At 42.0% G+C, this 17,990-nt stretch overlaps 1 protein-coding gene across 4 annotated transcripts in view; it reads right to left on the bottom strand.

Moving 5' to 3' along the window:
- Nrp1 (neuropilin 1) overlaps positions 1 to 17,990 on the bottom strand; it is a 153,738-nt gene that overhangs the window by 91,616 nt on the left and 44,132 nt on the right. For all 4 annotated transcript variants that reach the window (XM_031341885.1, XM_031341884.1, XM_031341883.1 and 1 more), the window contains one exon: positions 315 to 496. In XM_031341885.1, coding sequence (XP_031197745.1) covers positions 315 to 496 — 182 coding nt within the window. The remainder of the gene's footprint in view (positions 1 to 314; positions 497 to 17,990) is intronic.

The raw sequence follows: 17,990 nt of genomic DNA, 5'->3' as shown, positions 1-17,990 counted from the left end.
AAAAAAAAGAACCAATGCCTGTCAGAGAATTCAATGTGATACATTCTCTCTTTAATCAACAAATTTTAGGGGGGTACCTTTAAAACAAATACTATTTTTGAGTACCTTTGATCCATTTCAAACACACTTCTGCCACACCATGGATATATTTACTTCATTCAAAATATTTTCCAACATTTTCTAAAAGGGAAAAATCAAATTCTTTATGAAAGGATGGACCATGACCTTCATCTGTCTTTTCATATGATCTCTTGGGAATTCAAACAACACTACAGAATCATTTAGTCATTCTTGTTCTTATGTAAGGTACTTACCTCTCTTGAAGATTTCATAACGGATGGAAAACCCTGCCCCATGCGTCTCGTAGTCAGAGACAAACTTGATGAAGAGAAAGGGCCCTGAAGACACCACAGGAGAAGGTGCGATCTTCCCACAGAACTTCCCCCACAGCCGTCCGCCTTCATTCTCTCCGTCGATCACTTCCACATAGTCATACCTTGCAAACGAGAAAGGGAGGTGTCGTGAGGCGGAGAGGAATTTTGAGAAATTTCACATTTTGAGAAATGTAACAGCTGGTATGATCTGTCGGGGGTGCGTGGGGGGAATGCACCATCTGCATTTACCACTGCTCAGCACAGGGGGACAAAACAGTGAAATGCAATAATTAAAATGGACTGTACTGCCTGTGAGCATTATCAACAACACAGAACCATTGAGAATAATGGTGTCCATTATACTTGCAGACAATGTCGGTTAAAGTAACCAATTAACAAGAAAAAGCAAAATCTCTGAAGCACAATTCTCTATTATTAAGTAGTGTTGCTTTGTCTGTGGTAGGGGTGTCCCGTGCATAATGTGGGACATTCTTTTCAAACTGCGAGCTTCTCTTATGAATTCAGAATGTCCCCTTGGCTAGAGTGCCCCATGAACAATACTTTGATTTCTGTGAGAGACCTTCTAAACATATGGCCACAGAATAATAAACAGATTCTTCACTATTTAATGCCATTCTGCACAACTCCAGTCTTCTGAGAAAGGACTCTCTCTTTAGCCACATTCAGTGGTTGAGACAGAATACCTCCCCAGCCTACACGAGTGTCACAAAGCATGATTTAAACTGAAAAAGGGGGGATATGTAAAATTGGAAAGTAACTTTGTTTATACTCACTAGTCAGAATCTTTAAAGGGATATTGTTGGAGAAAGAAACTCCAGAATTGTGAAGTCATCAAGGAAAACCCAGGCTTGGTAATCATACTGACAGGACTAACAGCGGTGAAAAGATCAGACTGAGTCAATGTGTGCTCAGAGCTCAAGGATCTTAAAAAGGCAGAAAATGACCAGCAGGAAACACAGGTGTCCCTGAGTAGGGGAAATTTTCCATTGGCTTAGTGTTTTGTTTTTCAGTCTTTCTTTTGTCTTCCTTTCTTCAATTTTTTAAAAATGCATGTGTGTGTCTGTGTGTGTTTGGGTCAGAGGTCAACACTAGATATCTTTCTTTAAGAGCAATCCATTTTATTTTTTTGAGACAGGCTCTCCTACTGAGCCTGGAGTTCACTGATTTGGCTGGACCGGTTGGGCAGTGACTGAGGTCCAGGCCCCCCATCTTCACCTCCCAGTGTATGTGGTTGCAGATACATAATGCCACGCCTGGCTTTGTATGTGGTTGCTGGAGGTTTAAATTTGGATCTTCATGTTTGTGCACTGAGCACTGTGCCCAATGAGCCATCTTCCTAGCCCTTTCATTCTTACTAAGCCACCACCTGGGAGTCAGATAAACCTGCTTGATTCGTCTTCATTTTACTCCTAGAACTCACACAAAACAGTTGCAACCCATTTATTTCAAACCTCAACTTGCTTTTAAAATCCCGGGCTATATTCATTTCATGCCCCTGGCTAAAATATGGCAGTCACATAAACTATAGTTGGCAATTTAAAAGAAATCAAGTGAAGGAAATCTTCATGATGGCTGTGCAGTCGCTAACAAACTTTCTTCAAACTGCCAGGACCCATGACTTATGTCTACAGAAAACCCCTGGAGACAACCACCAGGATGATATCACTGCTTAGAGTGGACAGCTCAAGGCTCTCTAAATTAAAGATGACATTACCTCATCAGTTAAGATTGTCTGCCAGCTTTGTGTATCTCAAGAAGAAAATAAAGCTGGCATTGATGGAGCTAAGCATTAACATATGTGAATTATTGTCCAAACACCATTTCCCTTGTTGAGTCTGTTATTTCAGTAGTAATCACGGGGCCAGCTAACACCTCTAATATTACTGTCCCTTTGTGAAATGTGGAAATACACTGAGGAATCATTCCTTTCTCCATCCTGGTAGAGAATTTTTTATTTACATGTTTAAAAGATAAAAGAGGAGGGGGAGGTGAGAGAGAGGGAGGATGAGGAGGGAAATATATTTAAAACTCAAGCCAAGTTTCAGAGGTACCAGCAACCTTGGAAGAACAAGTCTGGACCCACCACAGCCTCTCCAACCAGTCTTTATGGAATGATTTCTTTCATGTACTGCTCCACTGACAAGAAAGGCCTGCAGGCTCTGCCCCGCGCTTTCTTATAATCTAACTGTGATTTGAACTGCTTGCTGTGTTTGGTCTGGCCACCGTACACCCAGCTTTGCAATATAAGCTTTCACTCCAATCTTGACATGGTATGAATACTAAGCAACTAAATCCTGGAGCATGCTGCCTTCCAGGCACAAATAAGAGAGGTGGGGCAGGCACTGTGAAGAAGGAAGGGCATTTCTGTGGGGAGGGCTTTCTCCCAGGTATCAGAGTGCTCAGCTAACCATTGCCAGGATATTGCAAGAGGAGAGAGAGCTAGTATTTTAATTCATACATTCTCTGGTAGTAAATACCAGGCCCTCCCCTTGGCAACTGTAAAAGCTATTTTTAAAAGTGTGAGGGGTATGAATTAGAATCCCTTCCTAGCAAGAGATAAGCCATAGCCAGTGCCAAGTTTAGGAAACTGAGTTATTCAGGGATACTATAGTCACATTTGGATGCTGGAAGGCTGCTGGCATTTTAGCACTCCCTTCAAAGTACTACCCAATCAGGTCCAAGCAATATAGGAAATGAGGTTCTTGCACACACACACACATTCAGGAGAGTGGATCCTGCCCAAGTTGTGAGGGTAACATCACCAAAGAAGTGAAGAGGAGGCAGCTTGCATCTCCCTCTGGAGTTGACACCAGCCCTGCTCCCCGCCGTTTTCCCTGTCAGACACCATGCACAGAATGAAGCTGGTGGGCCAGTTTCCTTCCCCAGAATACCAAGGCAACTTACCCAGGCCTCACTGGCCTTGTGCCCAGGATCCCAAGTTTGCAAATTTTGACACTCCCTCCCACCACCACCCCCTCCCCACCCCCCAAAAGGCTGTGCATTGCTCTGCTGCTGCTACCAGTGAGGCAACCAACCTTGCTTGGTTGGATTTTCAGGATTCTCAACTGAGACACATGGCCCTGCAGAATGAGAGAGAGGAGAGAGAGAGAGAGAGAGAGAGAGAGAGAGAGAGAGAGAGAGACCTGTTTGGCATTTGCTCCAGCAGCTAGGGGAAGCCTTGAAAACTTACAAGAGGAATCTAAATTATGAAGCCACCGAGAAAGCTTCCTCTGGAATATGGATTTTCCAGGTGACTAGGGAAGAGGTCATCCTTCCACCTGGGGTTCAGGAAGCAGGCTCCTTCTGTCCCTGTTCACATTGTCGATGTGATGTGGCCCCTTGCTTATTGCAAAGAAAATGTAAACTTTATTTATCTTGAGATCCTGAATCCCTGCCTTGAATTCACAGTTTGCTCTTAATCCTCCCATGTTTTAAATGTTAGACTTACAGGTATGAGACACTATGTCCAGTCTAGGGAATGTAAACTTATAGTGGGTTTTAAAAAATTATTCAGAAGGCAATCAACCTTCTATTGGAATCCTCTATCTTCAAACTCTTCCCTGTGTGGCTGAGCAGATATGTATTTTCTGCAAAAGCAACACAAAGATCCATATAGTCTTCTGCAATTAAAAGAGATACTCCCTGTCTTAGTCAGGGTTTCTATTCCTGCACAAAACATCATGACCAAGAAGCAAGCTGGTGAGGAAAGGGTTTATTCAGCTTATACTTCCACATTGCTGTTCATCACCAAAGGAAATCAGGACTGGAACTCAAGCAGGTCAGGAAGCAGGGACTGATGCAGAGACCATGGAGGGATTTTACTTACTGGCTTGCTTCCCCTGGCTTGCTCAGCTTGCTTTCTTATAGAACCCAAGACTACCAGCCCAGGGATGGCACCACCAACAAGGGCCCTCACCCCTTGATCACTAATTGAGAAAATGCCTTACATCTGTATCTCATGGAGACATTTCCTCACCGAAGCTCCTTTCTCTGTGATAACTCCAGCTTGTGTCAAGTTGACACAAAATCAGCCAGTATAGTCCACAGGTGCTGAGTTACAAGGTGACAGCTGACAGATCTATCCTTCATTGTTCTTGGCCTTAGACTCTAAGCCCTTCACAAGTCATAGTCCTTTGTCTGTGTTAATCCCCCAACCTTACCCTACCTGGTGAAATATCTCTAATCCTAGTCATCCATGAGAAAAAGAATAAAGATTTATTTCTAAAAATTTCTGCAAGAGTGATGATGGTATGCAGGCCATAGTGGTATATGCTTTTAATCCCAGCATTTCAGAGGAAGTGGCTTGGTGGATCTCTATGAGTTCCAGGCCAGCTTGGTCTACAAAACCAGTTCCAGGATAGCCAGGACTACTATATAGAGAAACCCTGTCTCAAAATAAATAAATAAATAATAAAAAAGAATAGCCAAGGGACTATTTCCCTTTTCTTCTGTGGCTTTAGAAAAATGGCCAACTTTTCTTCTGGAAAGATTAGATTATGGCTTTAGAAAAATGGCCAATGAGCATACTGCGTCACTGAAGAATGGCTCCGGGCACTTTAGAGGTATATAGCAATGAACAGATGAGGAACAAGCCACACTTATGCTAGGTTTTCTCAGAAGACTACAGATGACCCATGGTGCTGTGGAGGAGCCGCTATTTGAAGGAAAGCCAATCCTCTATGGGGCATTTTCTGATACAGAGAGCTACTGGGCCCAGATACCATCTTCTTCTACCTTTCACACACCCTGGAGCCAGTAGGAAGTGAGACTTGAAGGATGTTTGTCTTTCTGATCTTCCAACAGGATCATCCCCTCACTCCTGACAAGGGCACAAGCACCAAGGAGAAATCTGATTCCCAACATTGCTCCCTCCCTAAATTGTGAAGAAACATGGAGAGATCAAATCCCAACTTCAGCAATAAGTTTCTGTGTAGTGCTGGGGTCTTTTGAACAGGCTTTATAATCATACCCAACAACCTGTACAGTACTGCTGAATGACCATCTAAGAATGACCTGAAATATACTTCAAAAAAGAACGAATCTCCCAGAGAATTAGGAAGAGCATTGAAAACACTTGGTGGAGAAGCTGCACACATTTGTCTGCATGCTGGCTTGGAGCAATTTCATGTGAGAGCCATTCCCCAGCAATTCTGGCTGGCTTCCAATGTCCTAAACAAAACATTTGAACAATCTTATGATGGCCATAGCCTCTTTGGTAGTTAAAAATTAAAATTATTTTTTAGAAATCCATTTTAGGGAAACAGTCTAGAACAGTATTAAATATTTACATGCATTCATATTATGAGGTGGTTATTAATGTTTTCAACAATTGCATTATGTGGTGTGTATATGTATATGTGAGTGGGAGTGTACTTGCCTGTACATGTATGAATGGAGGCCAGAAGTTGACGCTGGGTGTTCTCCTATACAGCTCTCTCACTGAACCCAGAACTTATTTGTTCTGATTTGTCTAGACTGGCTGGCCAGAAAGCTTCACAGATCCTCCTGTCTCTAGCCTCAGTGCTGGGATTACAGGCTCCATCTTTGGTTCTTTTCTATTGCTGGAATAAAACACTATGACTAAAGTAATTTATAAAAGATGGCATTTAATTTGACTTATGGTTTCAAAAGATGATGGTGGACTCTAATGGTAGGGATGGAGGCAGGAGTAGCGGAGGGCTCACATCTTGATGCACGACTGGGAGACAGAGAGAACACACTGGAAATAGCGTGAGTCTTTTGAAACTTCATGAAACCTCACAGCCTGCCTCCAGTGACAAGCCTCCTTCAATAAGACCATACCTCCTAATCCTTCCCAAGAAGTCCCACCATACTAGGGGCCAAGTATTCAAACATATGAGTCCATAGAGACCATTCTCATTCAAACCACCACAGGCTCAAATCACCATGCCCAGATTTTACATGTATATTGGAAATCTGAACATGGGCCCACATGTTTATATAGCAAGTACTTTACCAGCTGAGCTATTATCTCAGCCCCCAGAATTTTGATAACAGGTAAAATGTGTATGCTGTGAGGAATGAGAGGAGTCTACATAGAGAGTGTACACTCGGTTCGAATTCATTTACAGAACAAGAAGGAAATATGTCTAGCACTGTATTACATATTGATCTCTTGGATGGTAGATGGCTCACGGCAGAGCTTGCAAAAGATATGGGTTCAATTCTCATCACCCATATAGTGTTCACAATCATTTGTAATCCCAGTTCTAGAAAATCCAGCAGGCATACATGTATTCAGCCAAGACATTCAAATGTTAAAAAAAGATTATGTTCCTTACTCATTTCTGTATCTTTAATTTTTCTCTTTTATTATTATTGTTATTTTTTACTATGGACAAGAAATTTTTATAATCAGATAAAGTTAGTGTGCAAAGCACTAACTACCTGTGTAGAAAGCAACAAATCAGTGTGTTTGCCTACCCAGAAACTTTATATTTCTTGGCTAGAAAATGTTATCATTAAGATGTTTTATTTAAAAGTAAATCAAGGACTTTGCTTTTTTTTTTTTTTTTTTTTTTTTAAAAATAAACCACTGAATCAATTGAGATTCTCTGTGTGATTTTTAAATAAGTTAAAGGAAATTATATTAGATTTCTTACTTTCTGAAATGCTGGCCATACTGCCTGATATTGTCCAATAACTTCTACACACTGCACCATGTTCTCTTACTTGCCTTATCTAACTGGGTCTTTGTGGGGATCAGTTAGTAGTGGAGTAGTCCCAGAAGAACCCAGAGTTGGGACCCTGTGAGATGGTACCCATGTTCACACAGTGCTGTCTGTTGTGTTACCTGATCCCAGTAGCCATCCCCCTCTCTGGGCATGAGCATAATAGGTATGCAGGTACATGTGTGTAAGGTACGTGTGGAGAAAAGATGTCAACCTCAGCTGTTGTTCCTCAGGAGCCGTCCACCTTGTTTTTATTTATTCGGTTTGCTTATTATTACTTTGAGATATAATCTCTCATAGGCCTGGAGCTCATCACATAGGCTGGACATCATCCCAGCACACAATCCCAGACAGCTGCCCTTGCTACACTTTTCAAACATGTTGTCTGGAAGGGTTAGATCTTTATGCCATAACTAGCCATTCGTAGCGATCTGTTGTTTCTTTCCTAGTTACTGTTGTTTGAGGATTCTTCTAAGTCTTCATTGGTTTTTCTTTTTAGAGTTATACAAACAATATTTTCATGTTACCTTTCCATACTTCTAACAAGTTCCTGATATATCCAACTTCTTCTTGTCATTATTGGTGGTGGTGGTGGTATGTGCACATGTGCATGTGTGCATTGAAGCCAGAGGTCAATTTTGGATGTTGTTTCTCAAGTATTGTGCACCCTGGTTATCACTGGCCTGGGTCCTGCTGAGTCAGCCAGGCTGACTGATCAGGCCCAGGGATCCACCTGTCACTAGATCCTCAGTATTGGGATTCCAACCACATGTCATGGAGGCTGGGCTCTTCTGAAGTTCTGGAAACAGAACTCAGATTCTCCCGGGGGCATGACAAGCAATTTATCTGATGAATTAGCTTCCCAGACTCTGAGACATCCAACTTCTAAAGTGCAAAGGTTACATTAGATTCACAACTTTGGAGGTTTCAGTTGGAATTGGCCCTTGAGTTTAAGGCCTGTGGAGAGCATGCATCACAGCTGAGAACCTGGTGAAGGAAAGCTGCTCACCTCATGGCCCTGAAACAAGGAGAGAACAAGAAAGAAATTCTGGGCTATTTCTTTCAAGAGCACAGCCCCATGTCCCTGGGAACTGAGAATCATGTACAAATACACATAACCCCATTTTAAAGGCACACTCTCTCCCAAAGTTCCAAATGAGGCCTTGGGGGAAACACTCAGGATGGAAATTAGGGCAATTTTAGTGTGAGCAAAGGCAAGCGAGTGCAAAGAGAGATGGTGCATTTCCACCTTCCAGGGAGCCAGCTAGGCTGAAAATGACTGTTGTCCTCCTACCATTATGGCCTGTGTTCTCTAGTCAGGGACTTTATGATGAGAGCCAAGTTCAACTGGGCAGTGGAAACAAATCCACATGGTTGCTGGAGAGTAGAGGTCTGTAGCAACCTGACCTTAAATATAGGCAGTTCAGCACATTAGGGAGGGGCTGAAACAGGCTCCCCTTTCTTCATGGTGACTCAGGGGGAGGGCTTCTGAAGTCAACCTGGGTGATAATGGCCCCAGATTCAGAGCACAAAGGAAACCTCCTGCTAAGGGCCCTCCTGAGTGTTCCCAGGTCTCTTCCCAGAAACAGAGGCACACTATGACAGGGCTGCTTCCTCCCACCTCCTATCCTGCAACACAACATCCATTCAGAACTCATAGTCACCCTAAAGACAGTTTTATTTTATGACATCATTGTGCTCCCAGTAAAGTTTTCTATATTCATAAACAAATGTTTCCTCCTTGAAGCATTTCCTCCTGTATTCCTTTCTTTCCATTTATCATCCATCTACCAACCTACACACTTATCAACTGAGCTATTATCTATCTCTATCACGCTAATCTATTATCTATATATCTACCTACCTACCATTTATCTATTTTTATTATTTCTTTATCAATATACTAATCAATCATATCAATTAAGCTGTTATCCTTTATGACGTAGTTAATCTATTATCAATGTATCAACCGTCTACTATGAAGCTATCACTTACCAACGAAGCTTCCTATCTGTCTCTCCATCTATCTATCTCATCTATTTAACATTCACCCACCTATCCACTCATCTGCCCCTCCACTCCTCTAGCTTCCCTACTGTTTATATTCTGTGGTTAGAACAGGGGTTGAACACGTCAGTTTTTTATTTAGGGCTCATTTTTTCTTGGTGTGACATTCAGTTTGTATTCCCTTTTTCTGGTAGGTTTTTCAACAGATACCCTACATCAGAGTTCTTAACCATAGCTAGCTTTGTGATATTTATTGCAATATCTACCCATAAACCATGTGCTTAAACATATTTGTGTCATGTAAAATGCTGTCAAAAGTGGCCAGAGTACAATGTGACTTAGCTATCTTTGATGTTGGGAACCCTGCAGAGAAGGACAGTAATAGTTTAGTAGAATTTTTGTATCTCTACAGCTCATTTCTTGGCAGTTTTGTCACCCAAGATCAGGTCCCATCTCTAAGTAGATCAAAGTATACTACAAAAGAGGCACATATTTAAGGGTAGGTAGGATCTCCTTCATTGTCTAGACCCAGAAGAGCACAATGCTGAAAGATACAGGCAACCTAGAAATTAGGGTCCTCATCTCACCTCTCCTCTCACCTCACCACCTCACCTCACCTCACCTCACCCCACTTCACCCTTACCTTATCTCTTCTCACCTCACCTCTCTTCATCTGTCCTCACCTCCCTTCTCTTCTCTTCCTCTCTCCTCTCCTCCCCTCGCCCTAACCTCACCTCTCCTCATCTCACCTCACCTCACCTCACCTCACCCCTACCTCATCTCTTCTCACTTCACCTCTCCTCATATCTCCTCACCTCCCTTCTCTTCTCTTCCCCTCTCCTCATCTCTCCTCTGTTCCTCTCTCCTCTCCTCCCCTCACCCTAACCTCACCTCTTCTCATCTCACTTCACCTCCTCCTTTTTCATCTCTCCTTACCTCATCTCATCTCTCCTCTCCTTACCTCACCTCACCTCACCTCACCACCTCACCTCACCTCACCTCACCTCATCTCTCCTCACCTCATCCTTACCTCACCTCTCCTTGCTTCTCCTCACCTCCTCTCATCTCACCTCACCCTCATCCACACTTCACTTTATCTTCAGCTCTCTTTTTCTCTCCTAGAACCTTTCACGTGTCATTTAGTTGTGGCATTGTTCCTGTCAAAGGCTCACTCAGTGTTACTCCTGAGCTCAGCCATGGGCTTTCTGGTGAGTCTGCTTCTGAGTAGTTCCAACATCAAAAAGCACTCTAACATATTTTTTCTCTTGACTCATGATGAGTTTTAGGAAATGTCTCTCACTTAGTTTTGTTTCCTGTTGCTGTGATAAGGTAGGTACTCTGGCAAAAATAGCTTAAGGGAGGAAGGGCTTATTTGGCTCATGATTCCAGATTACAGTCACAATGGCAGGCGCTTCAGAAAACTGGTCATGTTACATCCATAGTCAAATGTAGAAAACAATGAATTAATGAATATGTGCTTGTTAGTGCTTAAATCACTTTTCCCATTTTTAGACAGTTTAAGATACCTGGCCTAAGGAGTGTTGCCACCCACAGTGAGTGGGTCTTCCCTCTTAAATAAATATAATCAAGATAATTCCTCCACAGATATATCCACAGGTCAGCCTGATCTAGACAAACTCAGACTTCCTTCCCAAGTGATTCTGGATTGTGTCACTTTGACAAAATTAATGTCACCATTTTATGTAATTATAATCACATAGCTGGTTCTTTAATAATTGGGTGAATCTCATGAACTTAACTTTACATATTAAAATTTTAACCTATCTGTACTAATAGATGGTATACCTGAGTTAAGACTCTCAGATCTCATGGTCAAGGCTTGGTGTGTTCGTAATCTCAGTGCTGGGTGGAGTAGAGACAGCAGTATCTCTGGAGCTCCTTAGCTCCTTAGCTATTCTTAACTGAATAGATGAGACTCAGGTTCAGTGAGAGACTGTGCCTCAACAAATAAAGTGTTTGAGCTGGAGAGATGGTTCAGCAGTTAAGAACACCCATTGATTTTGCAAAGGACAAAACCCAATTGTTGGATTCCCAGCATATGTATGGTACCTTGCAACCACCCAAAACTCCAGCTCCAGGAAATCTGATGGTCTCTTATGGCCTTGGATGGCATCAAGCACTCACATGGTGCACATGCAGATATGAATGAAGAATCCTGGAAAGAGGCTGTGTTTGTAGAGGCTAATTGACTGATTAAAACATCAATGACTATGGAAAGTTTGGAAGCTTGCAGGTCTAGAGTCTAACTCCAATCTGTCTTGGCCTTTCTTTAGGCTATTAAATAGCCATTTGCTTGCTCCTCCCTCTCTGTGACTAACCTATTACACTGATTATAAGGTTAAAAAACCTTTTGATTAACAAACTTACCAAAACCCTAATTCCCCACCAACCAAGTATCTAAAGTCATCAGATACCATCTGAGAGGTATAGCAGGGATTTCTCTTCTGTGCTGTAACTGCCACTTATTGTTTCTGATGTATTTTAAAAGTCCTTTTATTTATGACTTTACTTTTTCTGTTACTCTGAAACGTCATACATCTGGGTCAATGTTGGAATATGGATTTGAGGTAACCTAAATCTGTGTTTGGAGCATGGTTACTTAATTTTAACTTCGTAAACCATTCTTCTTTAAATTTTTGGGTAGACACAGCACAGCACTCCTATACAGAAGTGATGTCAATGTGCTATACTTGGTGTGGGTTCAGGAGCCTTCGGCTGCTGCTTCCAGAGAATAGGGAGACAGGACTGGACTGACCCAAGTGTCTTCAGAGAGATAAAAACAGCAACCTAAGATTGTTGTGACACATCTAAGATGGGAATATGATAATAACTTAAATGAAAAACAATAATTCATGGGCTGAGGATGCAGTTTAATTGGTAGAATATGGAGCATGCCTAAAGCCTTGGGTTTCATCAAAGCTTGGAGCATTGCACAACACTGGCTGTAGGAGTGGATGCCTGTAACCCTGCCACTTTGAAGGTAGATTCATGAGAATAACTGAAGAGTTCAATGTCACTTTGCTCTACATAGTGAGTTACAGACTAAGACTACATAGCCAGGTCATGTCTGAAAAACCCCAAGGAATTCAAAACATGTAGAATAAAATAATGACCGAAGTCATATTTTTAATAGGAAATACTTGGAGTTTAAGTTTCTGTCTGTGTGGAATTTTGTGTTATAATTAAGATTTATTGGCATGCTAGATTGAAGAAAAGCCTTTACGTGAGCAAATGGTTGTTGCATTAACTCAGATTCCAAATGCCCACATTTTGGAGGGACACTCAAGCACCAAGCATGCTTCTCTTGGAGCAAGTGTACTGAAGAAGAAACAGCATCTCTTAGCATCAGGCTCACAAAGTTTGGTGTTCTAGAAAACTCACATGATTTGTATTACAATAAACTCAGTTTCCAAGGAGAACAGCCACCTGGAAGATATTAGCATTTATAACTTAAGGCAGAAAGAGAGAGAGAGAGAGAGAGAGAGAGAGAGAGACAGAGAGACAGAGAGACAGAGAGAAAGAGACAGAGAGACAGAGAGAGAGACAGAGAGACACAGAGAGACACAGAGAGAGATAGAGACAGAGACAGAGACAGAGAGAGACAGACAGACAGACAGAGACAGAGACAGAGAGACAGAGAGAGACAGAGACAGAGACAGAGACAGAGAGATTGATTTTCACAAGTTGCTCAGAAGGGTTTTTTGTATAACTGGCCAAGTTATACAAAAGGGAAGGATTGAGAGGAACACTCAAGTATTGACTCCCTCTTATTTAAACTTACATATTTGCTTATTTTTTAATTTTCTTAGTTAGTGGTGTGTGTGTGTGTGTGTGTGTGTGTATGACAGAGAGAGAGAGAGAGAGAGAGAGAGAGAGAGAGAGAGAGAGAGAGAGAGGAGTTTGTTCTCTCCTTCTGTTTTGTGGGATCTAGGGATCAAACTCAGTCATGAGATCTTGCACTTTACCTGGTAAGCTACCTTCTAACCTCTCTGTTTATTCTTTGAGTCTGGGTCTCATGGAGCTCAGGCTGGCCAAAACCTCAACTTAGCCAAGCAGGACTTTAAATTTCTGATCCTCCTATCTCTGCCTTAGGACTTCTGGGATTATACATCTGCACTGCCATGTCCAGTTTATGCAGTGCTGGGCTTCATGCACACTAGGCAAGTACTCTGTCAACTGAGTTACAGGGCTAGCCTCCTCATGCCTCTAAGATTTTAAACACATAGAATACTGTCCTAGACTGCTGAGCTTTCCAATCTGCACTCATGTGAACACACACACACACACACTCACACACACACACACACTCACACAATCCTCTTGTACTAATGCACTTGCCAGTTGAGTTCCTTCACCTGAAGGTATTATGAGTCCCTCTCCAAAACCATATAGAACCCTTAGCCCCACTCTTGGAACAATGGTATACATTTTGCCTCCCCAGTGACAATCAAATTTAGACAATTTCTATTCAAGTCTAGTCCATATTTATCTGCATATGAAGAATAGATATGCTGATTCAATCTGAACTAGTTTTAGATGAGCACACAATAAGGCAAAACTGTGTCCTCTAGTCACCTTTTAGAAAGAATCTCCCATTGACCATCTCATGCCTATGCATAATTAACTAGACATGCATATGATTAAAATTAGATGTATTGTGGAGACCTTACAGTAGAGATATTATTTTATAATTTCATTAATTAAAACATAGAATTTCCCAGATTATACCCCCCAACCCCCTTTTTGCAAACCTCATAAAAGGAAGTCCTAAACAATAATTGGCTCCTTCAGTATCTTTGCATGTGGCCTGGTGTCTTCACACTGGATCTCTCTTTAATCTGCACTATTCTTTTGTTCCAAATAAAGTTACCCGGAGTCTCTTTCAAATCTGTGTTATCTCTTATTTTCAGTTCTTGATATACAAATCCAAGAACACAGAAACACCTAGCCCAGACTCTGACCACCAGTAACAAGTCCACTAAGTGTTTTCATTGATGTGCCAGACTGACTTAATGATCTGCAGTTGGATTCCTGCTATTAACACAAAAAGCTCCCAGCAATGGGATTGGTGGGAACCCAAGGGAGCAGCTTCCAGGCCTGGAAAACAGTGCTTCTGGCTTACAGTATCAGAAAAATCCTAATCCTCAATTTTCTCTTAATTCTTTAGAAAGAAGAAGTAAAGCCATAATTCTTTTTCAAACTTCAGGACCCAACATGCTAATTTTAAGAGCTTAAAAAAATCCTCCTGATTAATTAGTAATTATTCACTGGGGATCAAGAGAATTTGCTAATCAGAACTGCAGGAACTACAGTTGGCAAATACTTGCATCTTTAAAGTTTTTTTCCTCCTCTAATAATTATCCTGCAACCCTTTTTAGTGCCAAGTAGGTGGGATTATTCTTATTGTAGTAAAATTCCTCAAACAGCTAGCCATCTTTTCTGAAAAAAAGTAGAGAGCAAAAGAAAAAAAGTGGGTGGGAGTGGGAAGGAACTAACACAGATTAGAAGCTTCTTTCAATGACACTGCTTGGTAGAGCTGGATTTAAGGGCAGCGGGGGGGGGGGTGGGCATCTACTCACTCAACAGTGTGTTTTGCAGGAGTAGAGGAAAGAGCTCGGAAGCTAAAAGGATTGCGACAAAAGCACCAAGGACCTGAGTCCAAAACTCATGTGAAAAAGCTGGCACATTGGTATATGCTTGTAATACCAGCACCAGGGTGGCAGATAGGAGGATCCTGGGGTCTCACCAGCCAGTCAGTCTAGCATACCCAGCCTAGCAGAATCAGCAAGTTCCAGACCAGTGAGACTGTCTCAAAAGTAAGGTGGTGGTGCCTGAGGAAAGACACTTGAGGTTGACCTCTGGGGTGACAGATACACACACAGACATACACATGCATACATGCACCCAGAGGGGAAGACAGACAGATACAAAGAGAGGAGGGAGGGAGGGAGGGAGGGAAGGAGGAAAGGAGAGAAGGAAGGAGAGAGAGAACAAGAGTGTTTTGTGTTGAGCAGTCACCACACTACAGATAACTTACAGTCCAAGCTTTGATAAAAACAGACCTCAACCCAGAAGAACTTTAGATCTAGGTCTAATGTGTTTATGAAGTGAGAGTGAAACCCACCTGAGGGAAGCAGATCTTCTCTCCTTTATCCCTGAGGTCTAGCGAAGGCATCCTAGAACTAGGTGAAAATAGTAGTATCTACTCCTTAGCCTTTTGACGACGTGAAGTTCTACACAGTCAGAAGGTAGGTTTATCTGCTGCACACCATTGGGCCACTGTGATATGTATGCAATACATCTTAGTCTATTCATAATGCAGTGAAAAACTCAGCTAGCTAATTAGAAAACTCTGTCACCTTAGAGTCCTCATGACAACTTGCAAACTGTTGGGCAGCAAAATTGCTGGGGCTGTCCAGAGGTCCAGCAGGTAAGGCTTTGCTTTAGCAAGCATGAAAGCATGAGTTAGAGTCCCAGAACTCATTCATGCAAACACACACACACACATACACACACACACACATACACACACACACACACACACACACACACAAACACACATGCCTGGTGTTACTCATTTGTAATCCCAGTGCCGTGGAGGTAGAGACATGAGGATCCCTGGGGCTTACTGGCCAACAAGTCTAGGCTACTGAGAGACCCTGACTCAAAGATCTGTTGTTCCTGAAGATGACACCTAGTATTGTCTGCTAGCCTTTACACACACACACACACACACACACACACACACACACACACATACACACACACACACCTGTACACACACATACGCTTATATATACATGAACATGCATATCACATACATCTGCACACACACAACATACATACATTCACATGAGTGCACACATCTAAGATATATATAATATATGATATATATGATATATGGCATACTATATATCATATATAATGTTATAAATCATACTATATGATATATGTCATATATAATATATGATGTAACTCTCACTGGTTATTGTCTGACAAGCTTTTATGATTTTTTTTATTTCTATTGATTTTGTTTACAGACTAATTAGGTTGTCCATTTCAAGCCCTTAATTATTTTGGATTGGGAACAATCTTAGGGGAGAAGGAGGGATTTGAATACTTCTCAGAGACCTTATGATTGATAAAGACATGAAGTAATTGCATGTTCAGGAGAAAAATAAGCATTGGCCTTAACCTCACAGGTCTCATCGCACAGAGCAGGGCACTGTCCTAGGTGAGTTTAACCATCTGGTCACATAAAAGGCTGGCCCATTGAGACAGCTTCTATGATCTCAGCACAGATGTAGCTCAGTGACAAGGACACAGAACTCCTATCCCTGCATCCAAGGGGATCCCCAGACTCCAGTGTCTTCACAGCCAGCTTCATAGAAAGGAAAAGGGAAATTGCTCAAGCCAGCATAAAGCATAGTTCTACGCACACTTCTCCTAAGCACAGCAGAAGGTAGATAAAGGTGTGAATATTCTCTTCCCATCACATTGCAGGTTCACATGTATAAATAAGACCCCTAGTGATAGGGCAGAGTCATGCTGGGCTTCTTCTTTACAGAAACACGTGTTCTATAATGTAAGGAGATTCTTTTTTCTTTAAATAAACTCTAATACATAATTGAACTTTCCTCTCACTTCAACACCCCGATTTCTTTGAACTCTTCAGTAGAGGGTTAAAGTTGATTGTGCTTTGTGAGCAAATGTTTATGAAGAGAATTCATATGTAGGAAGAGTCACAAGGAGAAGATTGTAGTGGAATGCTTGCCCCTAGCATGTGTGTGCGACACTTTAGGTTCCATCCCCAGCAGCACATTGTGGTACAAAATCTGTGATCCCAGTCCATAAGATACCAAGCAGAAGACCAGAAGTTCAAGGTTATCTTCAGTTATTTAGTATGTTTGAAGTCAACCTTGGCTACATGGAACTTTGTCTTGAAAGTGATGGCTGGAAGTCATGGCTTTCGGGACTGTATTCTATGAAGGACAAAATTGAAGCCCACACTGCTGTTATGGATGGAACAAAACTTCATGTTCAGTTAGACGAAGAACAATCCTTGCCTTTCTCATGAGAGGCTGAGCTCATTTTCAGGACTGAGCAAAGGGTCTGCTGTGCCAAGGGCCCACATCCCATTTGAGAGGATGGATGATCCTAGGATGGGGATTGGTCAGCTTTGCTCAGTTTCCTATAAGAAGAGGACACTCCCTGTGTAAGCATAGGTCCCTCTCCTCTTCAATGTCCTGGTAATCATTCTATACCTTCCTTATTCTGTGCTGTCTGTCTACTCCTTTAGCAGATATGTTTTCAGAATTTCACGGACCAGTCACCATTGGTCCTAAGACTACATCCCAAATTGTTGTCACTCTTTACTTCTCCATGATAAGTTGTTGTCTGTTGTTATTGTTGTTACTGTTGTTAGTGGTGTGTGTGTGTGTGTGTGTGTGTGTGTGTGTGTGTGTAAGAGAAACATTTGCCTGTCGGGTTCATTGTCCAGCTCCTAAAAGTAAAAGAATGACACCAAGTGCAGGAAGCTGCTCAGATGCTCAGTAAGTGTTGACAGTGTAGAGCAGTCCAGAATCACTCCACAGTCTAGGTTCTTCCATGTCTTCCCCCTGTATCCCACACTATCTAGCTTCTGTCTTTTTCAATGACTATCCCCTGGCAATCCAGAGAATCTTTTAGCAGGAATGAAACTTTTCCTGTCATGCTTTGGAGTGAGAACCCAGGAAGTAGAGTGAAATGCAGGGCTAAGGAAGGTTGTCCTGGTCTACCACAGACTGACCCACAAGCCAGACAGCCACAGGGTAAAGCTGCCTGATGATTTTTCTCAAGTAGTTTCCATATCTAATTTTAGGGTTGGCTTGCAAAA

The sequence above is a fragment of the Mastomys coucha genome, unplaced genomic scaffold (assembly GCF_008632895.1).
Source record: "Mastomys coucha isolate ucsf_1 unplaced genomic scaffold, UCSF_Mcou_1 pScaffold22, whole genome shotgun sequence".
Lineage (NCBI taxonomy): Eukaryota > Metazoa > Chordata > Mammalia > Rodentia > Muridae > Mastomys > Mastomys coucha.
The sequence above is the reverse complement of the archived record's forward strand: the minus strand, read 5'-3'. Positions and strand labels throughout refer to the sequence as shown.